The sequence below is a fragment of the Anopheles darlingi genome, chromosome 2 (assembly GCF_943734745.1).
Source record: "Anopheles darlingi chromosome 2, idAnoDarlMG_H_01, whole genome shotgun sequence".
Taxonomy (NCBI): Eukaryota; Metazoa; Arthropoda; class Insecta; order Diptera; family Culicidae; genus Anopheles; species Anopheles darlingi.
The window spans coordinates 83,387,835-83,403,652 of NC_064874.1; the positions used below are offsets into that span (position 1 = coordinate 83,387,835).

The window sequence follows — 15,818 nt, forward strand, 5'->3', positions numbered from 1 at the left end:
TTTGTTTGCCTACTTAGAAACTATTTAAAAGCTTACCAAACACTGGAACCAAGTAAGCCGCAGAGTAGGGATCCAACGCAAAGGAATCGAAAAATACATGTCGATGCTTCTCAAACAGGGGCCGGTTACGACACCAATTGTACAGCTGCTTTACCAGCTGCTCCGTGGTGTTGAAGAGTTTATCCTTCGGGTAAAGTTCCGGATAAACGAGCCGGTTTGGTGCAAGTGGTACACACCCACAGTGTACAGCTTCCAACCTGAAATAAGATAAATGGGTTAGTTTTCTTACTAGTAAATTGGCATCGGGCTCACCTACATAGCGACACCATAGAACTCGTGCAGTGCCGTCGACAAAACGACATCGCCTTCCATTAGTGTACGGTAGTACTCGTCTTTGGACTGCGGACCAAATTGTATCACCTTGCCTGGTAACCGTTCGGTGAGCTGATCGAAGCAGGCTGGTACCACCTCGAACCGTTCGCCAAGAATAGAAACCCGAAAGTCCACACCCTTGGCTTGAAGCGCCAGTAAAGTGTCTACCAGTTGCTCCGGATGCTTATCGTGCTCCCATCGATGTGGCCAGATGAGGTGAAGGGGAGTGGAACGCCTAAGAACGGGCAAACGGATTAAGTAAACCACGTTCGCCTCGCCTCCTATCAGCATACTACGCACTCTCGGTTCCTGCTAACCGCCCGGCGAGGGATTTGGTGAAATGCTATCGGGAAGTATAAAACTTCACATTTTGCAGCAATTTTTTCACGGGTGCCTTTAAATTTCATGTTCGGCACGATGCTCAGAAACGACTGAATGCTGTCCAGAAACGAGTGCATATTGTACTGTGAGTTGAAGCGTATCGCGTCCGCACATAGGCATGCCGTTATCTGATTCACTCCATACTGCACATCTCGCTGCTTGCTCTCTCGGACCGGGTAGCAAAGCTGGTTCTCGTGAAAGTACACTATCTTCCGGCAGCGGGCCAGATCCGGCCGAAGTCCGATCAGTTCTGCGAGATTGAGAACCGAGCTCGTAAAGAGCAGCCGATATTGATGTGAAGCGGGAATTACTTCCGCAAAGTGTAGCGCACTCATCCGGGCACACCAGTGCCATTTCTTGGCAGGTATCGTGAGTAGATCATACGCCGTGGGATCATAATCTGTGAGTAAATTGAACAAACGGGGTAAGAAACGGATGATAAAAACTGATTTTTTAATCAACCCACTTCATTTCTACCTTTCAATATCACGTCCAGCAGCTGTTTGTGAGAACCACCGTAGAAGGCCTCGAGTACCAAAATCTGGGCCATCGTATCAAGATTTTATGGTCGAAAATGATGCACGGAAGATCACAATTTCATTGTAAAACTAATTTCTCCAGAAAGAACCGGCAAAAATGTGAGTTTCTGGTTTGTTTACTTCTCATCAGAGTAATAGTAATTTTCAGCGCAGCTCTCTACCCAAGGTTCGCTATTGTGACCCCGCACCTTTAGAATGGATGCCCGCGTTTATGTGAACCTTGGTATCGTTTGACAACCGCCCGGTGAAAAATCTCGATACAAAATTCTATTTCAGCACTCTGGACGCCAGAAAATCTCATCTGGACGCCAGAAAACAGCGATTTTATCGGAAATTGTACGATTTGCGCTGCGCTTGCTACCCTTATCAAACGCCGGATGGACAGCAATGGGTTGTAGATAGCAGATTCATCGAAAAGTATCCGTTTTCACAGCCTCGCAACAGAAGAATCCACGGTCGGTTTCACGCGGTGCGCGGAGTGTGTGGTGGTGGTCTTGCTAGGTACACCGGTGAGGAGCAGCAGAATGGATGAGGTGCAAACGATCGAATCGGCTGTCCTATCGTTCTATCGCGGCGATTCCGAGCAGCAAAAGGAAACGCACAAATGGCTCCAGCAGGTCCAGAACAGCCCGCAAGCGTGGTCCTTTTGCTGGGATCTGATGCAGCTGAACAAATCGTCCGAGGTGCAGTTTTTCGGTTCCATCACGCTCAACTCAAAGCTGCGCAACGATTGGGCCGAGCTGCCCAAGGAGTCACACCACGAACTGAAACAGAAGCTGCTCGAGACGATCGTCGTTTTCGGAAATGGTCCAAAAATCGTGCTCAACCGGCTCTGCATCTCGGTAGGTTATTCGGCAGTTCACCAATCACCGTTGCCACTAGTAACCTGCGTTTACTTCGTTCTACCACAGCTCGGTCTCTTCATAGTACACATGCTGCAGCATCCGACGGTCATCGAGGAGGTGACCAGCATGTTTCTCAACGAGCAGCTCGGTAACCTGACCCGGGTGACGCAGATCGAGATTCTGATGGCCGTGCTCGAGGGTATACCGGAGGAGGTGAAAACGGTGCGCACGGCAATCCCGCGAGCCATGGTTTGCGAAGAGCTAAACCGGAACGCGGAGTTCGTGATGCAAACCGTCGTAACGTACCTGAAGGAGAAGCTGTCTAGGAACACGATCGAACCGCAGGATATGAACGGTATGATCAATGCCGCCAAGTGTACCGGTAGCTGGGTGTTGCACGGGAACGTTCGGCTGGATGAGCGCGAAACGATGATACAAACGCTGCTACAAGCGATCCACTACTGCTACTGGAAGGAACCGAAGGACGACGGTTGTCTAATGCCGGAAGAGAACGAACTGGCCGAGACAGCGCTGAAATCGCTTGCTGTAAGTGTTCGGCTCTCAGTCGGCCCCTTTTTCGGTGGTGGAAATGACGATTTTTCTTTTTGTGTACATCTTTAAATTTCGTAGAGCATTATCTCATCCTACGCCACGCAAAACCCGAAATACTCCGTCACAATTATCCACTTGATGAAGATGTTTCTCGACGTGCTGGTACCGATACTCGATGCGGAGTACAAGGAATGCAACGACAACGAAAATCTCGCGCTCATGATGTACGGTCTGTTCATCGCAACACTCGAAGGCTTTGCCTCGGCCATCTTCGATGGTATCGCAACAGAATCGGAAGAGGTAGCATCAGTCTACACACGCACGGTCGATATGCTGATCAAGTGTACCGACAAACCGGGCACCTATCCGGTGGACGAGATGTGCAGTACGTACGCGCTCGAGTTCTGGTACATGCTGCAGGAGGAAGTGCTCTCGATGGACACAGGTGAGCATCGGAATCGATGCCACGACGCAATCAGGCCCGTCTATGCACACGTCGTCAAGGTGCTGGTACGCAAATCGCAGCTCCCGACCGATTCGTCGATGCACAAATGGAACGATGACGATCTGGAAGCGTTCCGGTGCTATCGGCAGGACATCGGTGATACGCTGCTGTCGTGCCACGATGTGCTCGGCAACATGATGCTGGACGTGCTTTCGGAGGCGCTTGATGAATCGATTATGTATCTTAGCTACGAGCAGCACCAACCGACCACCGACAGCTGGACGCTGCTGGAAGCGACCATCCACGCGTTCTGTTCGATCGCGCAAAAGGTGGAGCTGATGGAGCATCCGCAGATCGTGAAGCTACTGAAGGTGTTGAACGAAATCCCGTACGAGAAGTATCACGACAAGCTGCTCGGTATGGCGCTCGAGACGGTCGGTGCGTACAGTGAGTGGTTCGGGGAGAACCCAAAGTACCTTCCGTCGGCCATCACGTTGCTGGTGAAGGGTCTCAGCTCGACGAAAGCATCCCAGGCGACACTCGGTCTGAAGGATCTTACCTCCGAGTGTCACAAGGAGGTGGTACCGTACGCGCTTCCCCTCCTTGATGCCTGCCGGACCGTGTTACAGGATGGGCAGATGAAGAACCCGGAAATGATACGCCTTATGTATACGGTCGGTAACATACTGAGTGTGATTTCGTACGAAAACATCATCATCTATCTGGATGCGATGGTATCGCCCTGCTTCGAGGAGTTGGGCATTTACGTGCAGAACAACGATATTAGCGAGCAGGCGAAGGCACGGGTCGTGCTACGGCTCGAAATGATTTCGAAGCTTTTCTCCTCGCTCAATATTAATAAAACTCCTCCCGGGGGGGACGGTACGGATGATAAGGATGGGCAGAAGCTCGGCCTACCGGTGCGGACATCACCGGCGGAACCTCGTCCCGTGCAACCGATCCTGTTGATTCTGCAGAAAACGATGGGACTGCTGAAAAGCCTCTGCACACTTTGGATCCACGATGAAACGGTCATCGATACGCTGTGCAAGGCGCTACAACAAGCCCTGACGACGCTGATGGACGATATGAAGCCGTTGCTGAACGAAATGTGCTGCCTGGTGCTATCGATAGTGAACACCAACTGTGTCGTCTCGGCTGCCGACATTGCGGGCAACGTAAGTGCGCAATGATCCTTCCAATCAATTTTTCATCGATACCTAATCATACTAAACGGATGCTTTTCTCACCTTCGTTTCCCTGTAGATCATACTGATGTTTTACAACGACCAAGAGTGTCGGCCGCTGATCGTACAACTATTTACCGCAATTATGGATTACAACTTTAGCCAGATGCAGGTGAGTAATGCACGCGTCGGTGGCCGTGTGCTGTACCCCCTGGTCCTAGCTTTCTAATCTGGCAATGGTACCGTTTCTACCATTCACAGGCTAATTTGGACAAACTGTCACGGATAGCTGATCTGATTGAAACGTTCTACGCGTTCAATGCGAGAATTTCGAAAAAGATACCAATCTGCTACAGCGAGGTGCAGATCGATTGCATGCAGCTGGTGGATTATGGTAAGGGTTTTGTCTACTGGCGTGCGTCGGAAAAGCTTTACAATTCCCGATACTGAATCTATTGTTTTTTTGCTCATCATTAGCCACCAAATGTATGATGTTACCGGAGATGCCACCAATGAAGAAGAGTGTCGCGTTCCTTACCACCTTCATTAAGGAGTCTCCCAAACACCCGATCATGGGGAATGTGGTGCTGGCGCAGGGTGAAAACATACTCCGATCAACGTTCCTTTGCATCGGTGAGTGCCCGCTTCTTAGCACACTCATCACTCGGCGGTCGATCTCTTACGCTCGTCTAATTGTTGTTATCGCACCGCAGGTGGATTGACCCTACGCGCACAGGTGGAGGTGTTTGCTGAAATTTTCCTCGCCCTTAACTCCCGCTATCCGACGGAGTTCGTGCAGTGGATGAAGCTGCTAGAAATACCCAACTTCCCTACGGCTTTCGTGAGCGCCGGAGAGAAGGAACAGTTTATGCGGAAGGTTATCAAGTGAGTCTGCGCTTCGGTTGCCCTCTCCGTCTAGTTTAACCCTTCGAAATTTCCTCCAGGGAGCGCGTCAACAAACGGTTGGTGCAGGAGCATGTGCGAAAGTTTGCCGCCGTTTGTCGAAACATCGTCGAGTACGATGGTAAGTAGTGGCGCAACGCTTTGCGCCGATGCATGCATGCAGAAATGGACCAGTCAAGGACGAGCGAACGAGACCACCGAATGGCGCGTCTCTTTCCTCTGAAGAATCGCGCACAACTTTAACAATGAACGGGTGTGATAGTCGGTCAGTCCCCAAACCCCCCGACGAGATTCGATCCAACACAACACATTGTGATTCTGTAGCATTACGACACACCTTAGAAGCCGTGAGCGAATCCCTAAACCGAGAAAACGTGATGTGCGTGCCCGGTTACTTAATTGTGCATGCGTGGTGACACTATCTACTCCTCAACCCCTCGACGCGGCTTAGATTATAGATGAGTTGCAGTCCTTGCAGGTGGTTAAGTAGCCATCTAACCTCTTCCAAACCACTAATCACGCGATCTTCTCTCTAGCATGTGAATAAAGTATGAGAAATTGATTTTATTTATCCGATTGTGTATCTTTGTTGTTGGACAGCGTTTAGCGTCCCTATGCATGCAACACACGGTGGTGAACGGTTTGTTGTGTACGGAACCGGGAGCTCCACTTTCTATCTACCCCCGTTCCCCTTCTCCCTTTCTCTGGTCCGCGTTTGTTCCAACGGAAAAGGTCGACTGGTCTGTCCTAAAACGCCTGCATCAGCTCGATGGGCAATTACGATTAGCTTATAATGCGAAGGTATCTGTCTACTCGCTACCTCTATGATGCAGTTCGTGTTGAGAAAATTTTAAAAGTAAAAAGTTCCATCATCCGACGGCGGGTCGATCTTATGCACTCTCTAGCGTGAACTGTCGGAGCTGTTGCTCTGGCGGCGTCGCCGAACGGGACTACGTGAACGCCTGCGGCGCGGACTACGTCTGATCGAGGGACGGCGCCGGTAGCGCATCGGCGAACGCCAGCGCTGCTGCATTGGCCGGTTGTTGCGCATGATCGGCGAAGGTCGGCGGGGCGGTGGTCGTGCTTTCGGCAACAGCACCGGTGAAGCCGTTATCTCCTGCCCATCGACCTGACCACCGTCCATGTGCTTCATCGCATTCTCAGCCCCATCCGCATCGGCGTATTCGACATAGCAAAAGCCGCGCCCAAATGGCTGAAAACGATCCATCGGAAACTCCACGTTACGTACCTCGCCGTAGGTGCTGAATATCTCCATTACATGGTCGCGGGTAACGTTGCGCGTCAGCCGTCCGATGTGGATGCGCACCGGACGGGGTGTAAGAGAGCGCTCCTTGCGTTTACGCTTCGATGAATCCGACCGTGAGCGACGGCTGCGTGAATCTTTGTTCGACTTTTCCACCGAACCCCCACGGGCCGGTTGCCGGCTGCTGTTCTCCTTATCATTATCTCGCGGTTCCGAGCTGCGACGATCCTTCTCCTTCGATTTACCACGGACCGCTTTCGCGGCCGCATCCTTGTTGACCGACGATTCCTTGTTCCACTGGGCCGCTACCGGGCTCTTACTGCGGGAACGCGACTTCGTGTTGGTCTTGCGCTTGGTACGTGACCGTTCCGCCTCGCTGCTGGACGATGAAGACGAACTGGATGAAGAGCTGCTACTGCTGCTGGAGCTGGAACGCGATCCCGACGAGCTGCGCGATGAGCTGCTATCGGAAGAGCTGGAAAAGGGAAGAAATTATCATAAAGACCGCCGTTACAAAATCGTTGTTTACACGCGTTTCATGGGGAGGCTGCTTCGAGTCGGAGGCGTTGCCGGTTCACACATACATAGCCATGGCAACGTTCACGCCATCGATCGATCGAAGCAACCTCCACAAATCGTGAAAACGACCGGGAGACCGGCTAACGCCAGATTTTTCACCCGGAAAATGTACTGCGAAGGTAAAACGTACCTGCCGCTGCTATCGCTGCTGCTTGAGCTCCGCTTTTTCCGATCCTTATCCCGGCCGCGCGGCTTCTTGTCCACCTTCTCGGACTCCTCGGATTCGGAGCGATTCTTGGAACGCGCCCTGCAAGGGAAACGTTTTTCGTTACAAATGCACTCCATGGAGGCGGGCCAGCCATTTTTACTTACATTGTTCAGAATTCGAAGGTAATTACGGCGTCGAAAGTTTTGCTTTTACCAAAAACCCTTCCTGCAAATTAATGCTGCTCGACTGCTCGGCTGGACTGGAAGGAGAACTCGAGTAGTCGAGCAGAAGGCGAACACAGTTCGAGCAGCAGGCGCTCAAAACCAAGGTGTGTAGTATAGCAACCTTGACAAACAACCAGGGGGGCAAAAACAATTTTTTTCGTCAAACGATGATTCACGATCCGGTTGGCTCGAATGCATAAATCCCATGCTGTGCACCGTTTTGTGGACAAACCGACCCCCCCACGTAGTAGCGGCGGTACTTGAATCACCGCGTTCGTGACTGTGAAGTGACCAGTAAAATACCAACAGTTCAAGAAACAGTTCGTCCGTTTGTGTTCTCCAGAATCGTTCCAGTAAGTACGCCAACACTAGCAGTTCCCCCCAAACTGGCCAGCTACTGCGCCATAGCGTTCTAGTGCACCGTGGAATAGTTGCATCGAAGCCAAGGAGTGTTGTTCTTCTTGCTGTTGTTCGCTTCTAAACGGCAGAACGTGCGAACAAAGCATTCCAATACATTTTTGGGGCGTCTTGTTTGGAGTGTGATTTGCTTTATTCTCTCGTACTTGACCGTGACACGGCGATCTAAGTTTCGAACGTCCTGACAACCTTCTCACCGTTCTTGGTCAGCTTCGTGGTAAATATCGGGTTGCTTTAATCCGTTTCATTAACGCGTTTCGTCGGTGATGAATCATCGCCAACGTGGGGGTTTCTTCTTGACGGTGACTCGTGCGGATTTGCTTATCAAAAACTTATTTGCAGAGCAGTGAAGCAGAACAATGTGGACTTGACACTGGAGATTTAAATTGGATTTTCGTTTTCTAAACTAGTCTCTGTTTCCAGCTTCCACGTAACGATGTCGCTGTATCCGTCGCTTGAAGATATGCAGGTGGACAAGATGCTGCAATCGCAGAACCGCGTTGTAGCAGCTGCGGCCGCTGCACAGCAGCAGCAGCAACAGCAACTCTACCATCCATCAGCACCATCATCCAAGGTGCCCCCGGCATACAGCTTGTACCCGAGCTTCGAGGCAATCGAAGCTGGTGGCAGCGCTCCGAAAAAGGTCTCCGTTCACAATGCGCTCGCCCCAACAGCCATGTACCCCGATTTGTACGAGTACATGGGCCTGGAGCTATCGAAGGCCATGATCGAGGCGAACCTTCCACAGTTCATGCACGCCCAACAGTCGCCCAACGCCCAAGCCCTTGCCATCCCCCAGGAATCGACGGTGGCGACGGTGAGCAATGCAAACATGGTCGCACCCGTCACCGGTGGCTTCGTGGGGCTTCAGCGTGGTCAAGTAACGAACGGTATCCGTGAGGTAAGTCCTGAATCATTATCGTGAGGTTTCACTTTCGTTGCGATCAAACAACAATGCAATTGTGTACTCATCCGGTCACCACTTTCGCCCCCGATAGCTGATTCTGTGCAAGGGTGCGGACAAGAAAGTGGGTCTACGAGCACATGCCGTCAACAAAGGTGTGTTCGTTTGCGTGGTGGTGAAAGATAGCCCAGCAGCGATGGCCGGCTTGCGGTTTGGAGATCAGATTCTGCAAATTAACGGTACCCTCGTGGCCGGCTTCTCCGATGACGACGTACACAAGCTACTGAAGAAGAGCGACAAAAACAACATTTCTATTGTAGTGCGCGATCGGTAAGCTATCACAGATACTGGCCACATGGAATCGGTTTTAAACACTCCTTCACTCTTCCAATCTTTTATCGATTCTTCTTTTTCCTCTGTGCAGCCCGTTCGAGCGTGCAATAACGCTACACAAGGATTCTTCGGGCAGTTTCGGCTTCCAGTTCAACAACGGCAAGATCACGGCCATCGTGAAGGATTCTTCGGCAGCTCGAAATGGGCTGCTGATCGATCAGCAGCTGCTAGAAGTGAACGGTCAAAATGTAATCGGCATGAAGGACAAAGAGATCACCAAGATTATCAGTGCGTCCGAACGAACCATTACGCTCACCATCGTTCCGTTCATTATCTACGAAGTGATGATGAAGAAGCTGCCCATGTCCTGGCTGCGGGGCAAGATGGATCACTCAGTGCCGGATTTTTAAAGTAGCCTCCCACATTTGATGCCAAACAATGAAGCTCGTATGGAGTACACAGTACACACCTCAACAGCGAACTGGATAGACTACAGCGATTTTGTAATGTTAATCAGTACTGTAACCGAGAATCTTATGGTTTTAAACGACAGCCATCTCAACAATTGCCTCCAAGAGTGAAGCAGAATGATTAAGGATCTTCGACAGGTCTTACATACACATGCACACTCAAAACAAATACCCCCTTATGTGGCATATTCTAAGAACCCCGTGTCTTCGTAGTAATCGCATTAATCCGAAGTGCACCGATGGGCCTTTTAACCTCCTAGTATTCTTCCATCTATCCGCACATACCACTATTACGTTTTTTAAGAAGATACATTTATAAGCCTGACGATTAATAAAGGGCTCCAAATCGTAAGTCTGCTCGTTGGAAGTAAATTTCTCCTATCAAGATGGTAAGAAAATTTATTTATCTAAAGGAGTTGGAGTGCTAAATGTCCGAAAAATGATTTTATAAAATGTTACTACTGATCGCCATTTTGTTCTAAATTCCTTAAAGCAGTAAGGGATACAGTCGATGAAGATCTACTTATCCTGGACGCCACGATGTTCAATGGCTTAGCTGACACAACATTGCAGCACCTCGCATTACCCAGTGCTCGGGACGTGTTTCCGGTGCACAATCGAGCAGCAAAGAAATCACAAAGTTCGTACTGTGACCCGTCGTTGAGAGGGTTCCACGGCGTTCGGCGGTTTTGTACACCGGACAGTTGAACGTATGTCTCATCACAAAATCCTCTTTTTTCATGGGCTTAAGCAGAATCTACAAATAGAGAAACAGTACCCATGGACACACGTATCTACCTGGTTCCAACAGAAACGAATGCATCTTACGTGCGGCATCGTATCAAACAGTACTCGAGGGATGGACTCCGCTAGATACCCCGCTTCTCCGTCCCAGCGAGTACCCTCCAGGAACAGACCATACACGTACACACCGTCATCGGGTGGTTGGTTGAATTCCGTGCTCCGCTGCACCTCATTGTCAAACACGAGCAAATCGATCGGAATGACATACTTCCGGGCGTAGTTCTGCTGGGCCCCGGTGAGAAAGGCTTGTGTGAAGAAGAAGCCCGACACCCAAAAGGTAGCCGGTGGGCCCTCGTCGTACCATTTCTGCAAGAAATCGAGCCGGGCGATGAAATCGACGATGTATGATCCGAGCGGTTTCAAGCTGGGATAGGAACGCTTTGCCCAAACTGATGGTATTTTCCCCACCAGAATGGCACCGACCACCTCCTCCACCGTCGGTGACATGGCCACGAGTCCTTGCATGGCTTTGCGGGCCGTTGCGAGGCTGCCACGGATGCAGCTGAGCAAAGCATTGAACCGAACCATCTCCTGCACCAGCACCGTGTTCATGCTCTGTGGATATGCCGAGATCGCAGCGATCGTTAGTACGTTCTAGTGCCAGACGGAGCAGCTAAGCTTACCTGATGATAGTCGGTTGGATACTTTTCCAACGCGGCTTCACGATCAAACTCAGCCGGCAGACGGTTCAGGATGTCACTGGATACGCGGATCACCAGCTCGGCGGGAGTCTCCTTAAATACTCCTGTTGATGTATTCTGTTCGATGTACCGGAATAAGCGCATTAGTAAGAGTAACGATTATAAAACGTTTAACAGAGGAAACAGTAGTAACATGTTCAAACCGAATCTCATTAATTTAAATTTTGACTTTCTGCTTTTGTACAAACCTTCAGATCCTCCAATATCTGCCAACGCCAAATCGGAAAGTATTGCCAATAGAGAATTTGTTACATTTTAGAGCATTACCCAATTGAATACTGATTTTGTCTGATTATTTTCCCTTTTCAATTTTATACTTTACCTTCATTTGCAGCAAATCCTGCCACGTGTCCATGCAAAGAGTTAGTAATGAACAAGGTTAGTAAATGTTTATGAAAATAACTATTGGATCAATTGCCACAACGGCACCCCGTCCCTAGATTCCACTCTATACATTACGATCCTTAGATGTCGAAAATGGTCCAAACGATCCACTGAACCTACTTATACCCTAGAATAAAAGATACTCCACATGCCACACCCAACTTACCGTACGATCCTGAACAGCATGGCGGAACGAACTGGTTATTAGTGACTGTCCACCCGATCAAATGCCCCGCCCTTGGTTGTTAACCGTTACGACCATTCACTAACCTGTGTCTTTAGAGCGCTCGACAGCAACAGATCCGTTTCCTTCTGATCCTTCGTGATGTCGGCATTCTCATGCAGACCAAACACCCCTGGGCGTGCAATCACGGGCAGCTCCCGAATGAACACCACAAACTCTTCGTGCTCCTTCAGCTCCGGCACCCGGTACAAGCCGGCTTCGTCAAAGTGGAAACTCTCATCCTCCAGTACGGCCGGCTGATAGAATTTGGCCAGAATAGTATTGAGACAGCGCCGATCCCAATCGTCCGTCACGCGCCCCCCATAGTTGCACTCGCCGGTGAGATACCGGAGCGCCACATACTGCACCTCCTCATACTCATCCAGAAACATACGCAGCTGGGTCATGCTAATGCTGAGATCCGTTTCATTGAACTCGTACGGTATGTTCCAACCGATCGGGCCGAACTGGCGACGTTCCTGTACGATCCCGTGAAAGAAGCAAAGGCTATAGAGCAGCTTCTTAAAGCTGGTCGGTTGTTTGCACGCCTCGAACCACTCGACGTTCGAGATCGGATCACTGGTAAACGAACGAGTCACGTTCATGCGCAAACCCTTCGGTGGCTCGTTCGTGATCTTGATACCGTTCTGCAGCACCACCACCGGGAAATGTTCGGTTGGATAGGAAGTGAGCCAAAGCCGGAAGTCCGGGTGCGTGGTGTCGGGCTGGAAGCTCTCGCAGATCTTCTCCAGCGTCGGCATCCAACTCTGCGCCAAGTGGCAGTTCTGCAGCAGCACCCAGTTGCCGAACTTGGTGCCCTCGTCGATCATTTTGGTCGCGATCGGTCCCTGGCCCTGGCCGAGGGACAGCGAAAAAAGCCGACTCGCACCGAGCCCCTGGGAGTCAGCGAATTTAAGCAGCGTAGCCGTCGGATCTGTACCGGGCGTCAGCACAAAAATCAGCGGAACACAGCAGTTCGACTCGTCGTACGAAGCGTTCAGATTAAACGGCGGTGGCTCCACGTACTTCGGTTCCATCGTTTCTGGTGAAGAGATAGAAGGAAGCAGATGGATAATGCTGGGTTTCAATTGATCCCGCCATTCCCTCGCTACTGACTTGCCACGTATAGCTCAATGGCCGGGACCAGTTTGTCCGCCCGGAAACATCGTAGAACGAGCAGCTTCTGGAATGGCGTAAGCCGTGTATTCCACGGTTCCGGAACTTCCGCCGCGTGTGGTGTCTCATCGTCGAAGAAGCACTTCCACTGTTCCAACTGTTCCGTCACGTGCTGCTTCAGACCCTCGAACACCACACCAAACTCCGACGTCAGCCGGCATAGCTCATCCCAGTTTTTGGCCGGTAGCCAGCCGGAGCCCGGATTAGGATCCGGGTTATCCAAACCGACGCCACCCGTCAACAGGAACATGAGCTCGGCGGTGCTGAGCCTTCCTTCGTCCATCTGCAGGTTTGTGGCCAGCAGCAGCGAGAACAGGATCTTGTCCTTCTCGAACAAGCTCCGGCAGATATTTTCGTACAGGCTGTACGTGAAGTAGGTCCTAAGGTCCTCCAAGCGCGCCGGTACCTCGTCCACCTTCTCGGTATTGTCGATAGCCGCGGTGAAGAGATTAACAAACCAGCTCAGGCTGTACTGATACATCGGATCGATGCTCGCCAGGTCGGCAATCGTGAAGAACAGCACCGTCGAGTGGGCCGCGATCGGCGTGTACTGCAACCGGGCAGCATCGATCTGACGCTCAGTGACCTCGGCTATGATTTGCTTCTCGCCGATCTCGTTAGCAAGCGTTTTCGACGAGCTTAGGACCGACACGGCTGTCTCGTCCTCGAGTATATTCCCCTCGGACGACAGCACCTGCAGGATCTTATCCTCGATTTCCTGCAGCTGCCGCTTGTTCTCCGCACCCTGCACGATCAGCGAGTTCTTCTCCGTCTCCAGGTCAGGCCGCTCGCGCGCCACCGTAATCGACAGCAGCTGATCCTGCAGTCCCGTCTGCGTGATCATAAAATTCAACAGCGTCACCTTGACCGCTATCTCTGGCAGATAGTGGGGACTGCGCAGCTTCGTCGTGATGTAGAATCTAGAGTATCGATGGAAACACGAACATAGAACAGAGATTAGTGTCGGGAAGGACCACTTCTAATCGGATACTCAATGTTGGCCAAAGGCTACGGGATTACTTGAACGAATCATTGTACTCGATGACCGAGTCACCGAGCTTAATGCACATCGTGCCACCCTGACGAAAGATCTGCTTCAGCAGTATCGGTTCCAGCATTGGTTCAATTTCTTCGCCCACATTCTCCAGCAATACCGGCAACCCGAACTGGATCGCATTCTCTAGCACGCGGGTGTAGTCCGGTTGCGTTAGCCGGATGATGCAGATTCGGTTCGCCTTCTCCATATTGCGGACCCATTTGTTGGCCTGTCCCTGCGGATCAATCATCAGTGGCCAACGGCGGGCATTGCTAGAGTTAAAGTTAGAGAGAAAGCAAGATCATAAAGTACCATCTGATTCCTTACTGGAAATTAGATTGTTCCCTTACTGGATAATGATAGCACTCTCGATCGAGAACGCATCGCTAGGTAAACCGAATATGTTCCAGGCTCGTATATCGACCGGGTTGCCCAGCACATTAACCAGTTGAAAATCGGGAGAGCAGATGATGCCCCGATCCGTGCATCGTTCTTTCCACTGGGCGATCTGCTGGCCACGGAACTGCATCGTGAATGGGCCCAGATAGGCCACGATGCCGGACGCTATCAGCACGTCACCCGTCAACGTGTCGTACACCTGGGCCAACCGTTCAGCGGCCGCCTGCCACCGGTCCTTCTCACCGCCCAGTCCCGTAATGATCTCGGTCGCTCGTTCTAGCTTTTTCATACACAGCTCCACGTTGGCCTGTAGCTTCGCGTGCTGTGCTATCTGCTCATTCACCTTGCGCTGTAGATCGGCCAGGTTTTCCTCCACGATGCGCAGCTGCTCCAGTTTAGCATTCAGGATCGTCATTGCGGACTGGAAAGAAGGGATGTAGTAATATTGATCATTGGGTTTCATCGATTAGGAAAGCCCCGATAAGACAACGTACATTGTAACTCTCCTGGGCCTCCGCCAGAGCAGCCTTCTTGGGAGCAATCTCTTTGGCGACCTTGTCATACTTCACGATCGCTATAACCCACTTGCACAGGCCCTCCGCAGCCGTCGAGGCTGCCTTCACCTTTTCGGGATCAAAGTTTTCGTTCGTCAGAACCCGCTCCTCCAGCTTCTGTATGACCTTCGGTGGAATGTCGTCCTTCTCGAAGTTGAGCAGCCCATCCATAAACTTCATGTCCCCGAGCACGCGCTTCGATGGTCCCCAGTAATCCTCGACCATACCCATCCCGGATGGGTTCTGAACGCGGTCTGGTTTCAGATCTTTCAGTATGCAGATCGCCTCCATAACCACCTTCACCCCGATCGGTGGGCTCTTCATCGTCTTGACGATCGTGATGTCGGCGGGCGTGAGCGTGTTGAGCGCTTCCATTGCCGCATCGAGGATCGGCATGGCATCGGCCAGCTTCGCATCGCACACCTCCTTGATGGCATTAGCAGCCGCCGCCTGCTCCTGCGCAGCTGCCTCATCCTTCTCCACCAGCTGCTTCTGCCCAGCGGCCACCTCACTGTCCGCCTGTACCTTCGCCATCTGCTGAGCTACCGTTTCGGCCGCGATCTTCAACTGCGGCTGCACCGCCTCGAGCTGCTCCTGCATTACGCCAGTCTGCTGAGCGGCTATCTCCAGTTGTTTCAGTCCCGTCAGATACCGGTTCTTTCCCGTCAGTACCTCCCTGTCGAAATAGAAGTGTGAGTGCTTATAATCCATTGGATATTGGAGCCAGGTGCCACTCCCATACGTACGTTCGCTTCTTGTCCAATAGTGTCTTGAAGGTGTGAATCATCTCTAGATAGGACGTAGGTGTGACGTAGTTGTGACGGTTTAGCCGGATCAGGAACTCATCCGACAGCTGCTGAGTGGTCGTGTGGAACTCCATGCACATGTCGATGCAACACTGCCGCTCCATATCCATCATCTCGACCGTCGAGAGGAACTTGGTGGCAACGGCCGTTAATGCATCCTTAGGCCACGGCT

At 51.4% G+C, this 15,818-nt stretch overlaps 6 protein-coding genes across 9 annotated transcripts in view; 2 read left to right on the forward strand and 4 right to left on the reverse strand.

Annotated features, from left to right (window-relative positions):
• LOC125951384 (glycosyltransferase-like domain-containing protein 1-like) lies at positions 1-1,417 on the reverse strand. Its single transcript, XM_049680194.1, has 4 exons — positions 1,231-1,417; positions 673-1,153; positions 317-607; positions 1-257 (listed from the first exon to the last, which is right to left on the reverse strand). The coding sequence occupies exons 1-4, from the start codon at positions 1,301-1,303 to the stop codon at positions 14-16; spliced, it is 1,089 nt and encodes a 362-aa protein (XP_049536151.1). The 5' UTR covers positions 1,304-1,417; the 3' UTR covers positions 1-13.
• A 133-nt stretch (positions 1,418-1,550) lies between these two features.
• Positions 1,551-5,774, forward strand: LOC125951383 (importin-13). Its single transcript, XM_049680193.1, has 8 exons — positions 1,551-2,134; positions 2,204-2,683; positions 2,768-4,312; positions 4,401-4,493; positions 4,583-4,715; positions 4,799-4,954; positions 5,035-5,206; positions 5,266-5,774. Exons 1-8 carry the CDS (start codon positions 1,817-1,819, stop codon positions 5,351-5,353), a joined length of 2,985 nt encoding a protein of 994 aa, XP_049536150.1. The 5' UTR covers positions 1,551-1,816; the 3' UTR covers positions 5,354-5,774.
• LOC125951386 (RNA-binding protein with serine-rich domain 1-A) lies at positions 5,769-7,594 on the reverse strand. The gene is made up of 3 exons (XM_049680199.1): positions 7,380-7,594; positions 7,198-7,314; positions 5,769-6,963 (listed from the first exon to the last, which is right to left on the reverse strand). Coding segments are annotated over exons 1-3 (957 nt in total). The 5' UTR covers positions 7,382-7,594; the 3' UTR covers positions 5,769-6,125.
• A 55-nt stretch (positions 7,595-7,649) lies between these two features.
• On the forward strand, positions 7,650-9,915 carry LOC125951385 (syntenin-1-like). Of its 4 annotated transcripts, none has more exons than XM_049680196.1 (4): positions 7,650-7,792; positions 8,280-8,757; positions 8,855-9,090; positions 9,185-9,915. In XM_049680196.1, the coding sequence occupies exons 2-4, from the start codon at positions 8,293-8,295 to the stop codon at positions 9,501-9,503; spliced, it is 1,020 nt and encodes a 339-aa protein (XP_049536153.1). In that variant the 5' UTR covers positions 7,650-7,792; positions 8,280-8,292; the 3' UTR covers positions 9,504-9,915. The 4 variants fall into 4 exon arrangements, with proteins under 4 accessions (XP_049536153.1, XP_049536152.1, XP_049536155.1 ...); XM_049680195.1 differs by having other exon boundaries at positions 7,652-7,792; positions 8,267-8,757; XM_049680198.1 differs by lacking the exon at positions 7,650-7,792 and adding an exon at positions 7,824-8,073.
• A 192-nt stretch (positions 9,916-10,107) lies between these two features.
• LOC125959586 (dynein axonemal heavy chain 7-like) lies at positions 10,108-12,712 on the reverse strand. Its single transcript, XM_049692412.1, has 7 exons — positions 11,723-12,712; positions 11,619-11,627; positions 11,391-11,408; positions 11,257-11,274; positions 10,991-11,125; positions 10,392-10,922; positions 10,108-10,320 (listed from the first exon to the last, which is right to left on the reverse strand). Exons 1-7 carry the CDS (start codon positions 12,710-12,712, stop codon positions 10,108-10,110), a joined length of 1,914 nt encoding a protein of 637 aa, XP_049548369.1.
• A 71-nt stretch (positions 12,713-12,783) lies between these two features.
• The window catches only part of LOC125951708 (dynein axonemal heavy chain 7-like), a 12,763-nt gene continuing 9,728 nt past the window's right edge, over positions 12,784-15,818 (reverse strand). Inside the window, exons 10-14 of the mRNA XM_049680691.1 lie at positions 15,587-15,818; positions 14,781-15,516; positions 14,238-14,707; positions 13,872-14,159; positions 12,784-13,771 (exon numbers count right to left, since the gene is read on the reverse strand). The exon at positions 15,587-15,818 is cut by the window's right edge and continues 115 nt beyond it. Coding sequence (XP_049536648.1) covers positions 12,784-13,771; positions 13,872-14,159; positions 14,238-14,707; positions 14,781-15,516; positions 15,587-15,818 — 2,714 coding nt within the window. The remainder of the gene's footprint in view (positions 13,772-13,871; positions 14,160-14,237; positions 14,708-14,780; positions 15,517-15,586) is intronic.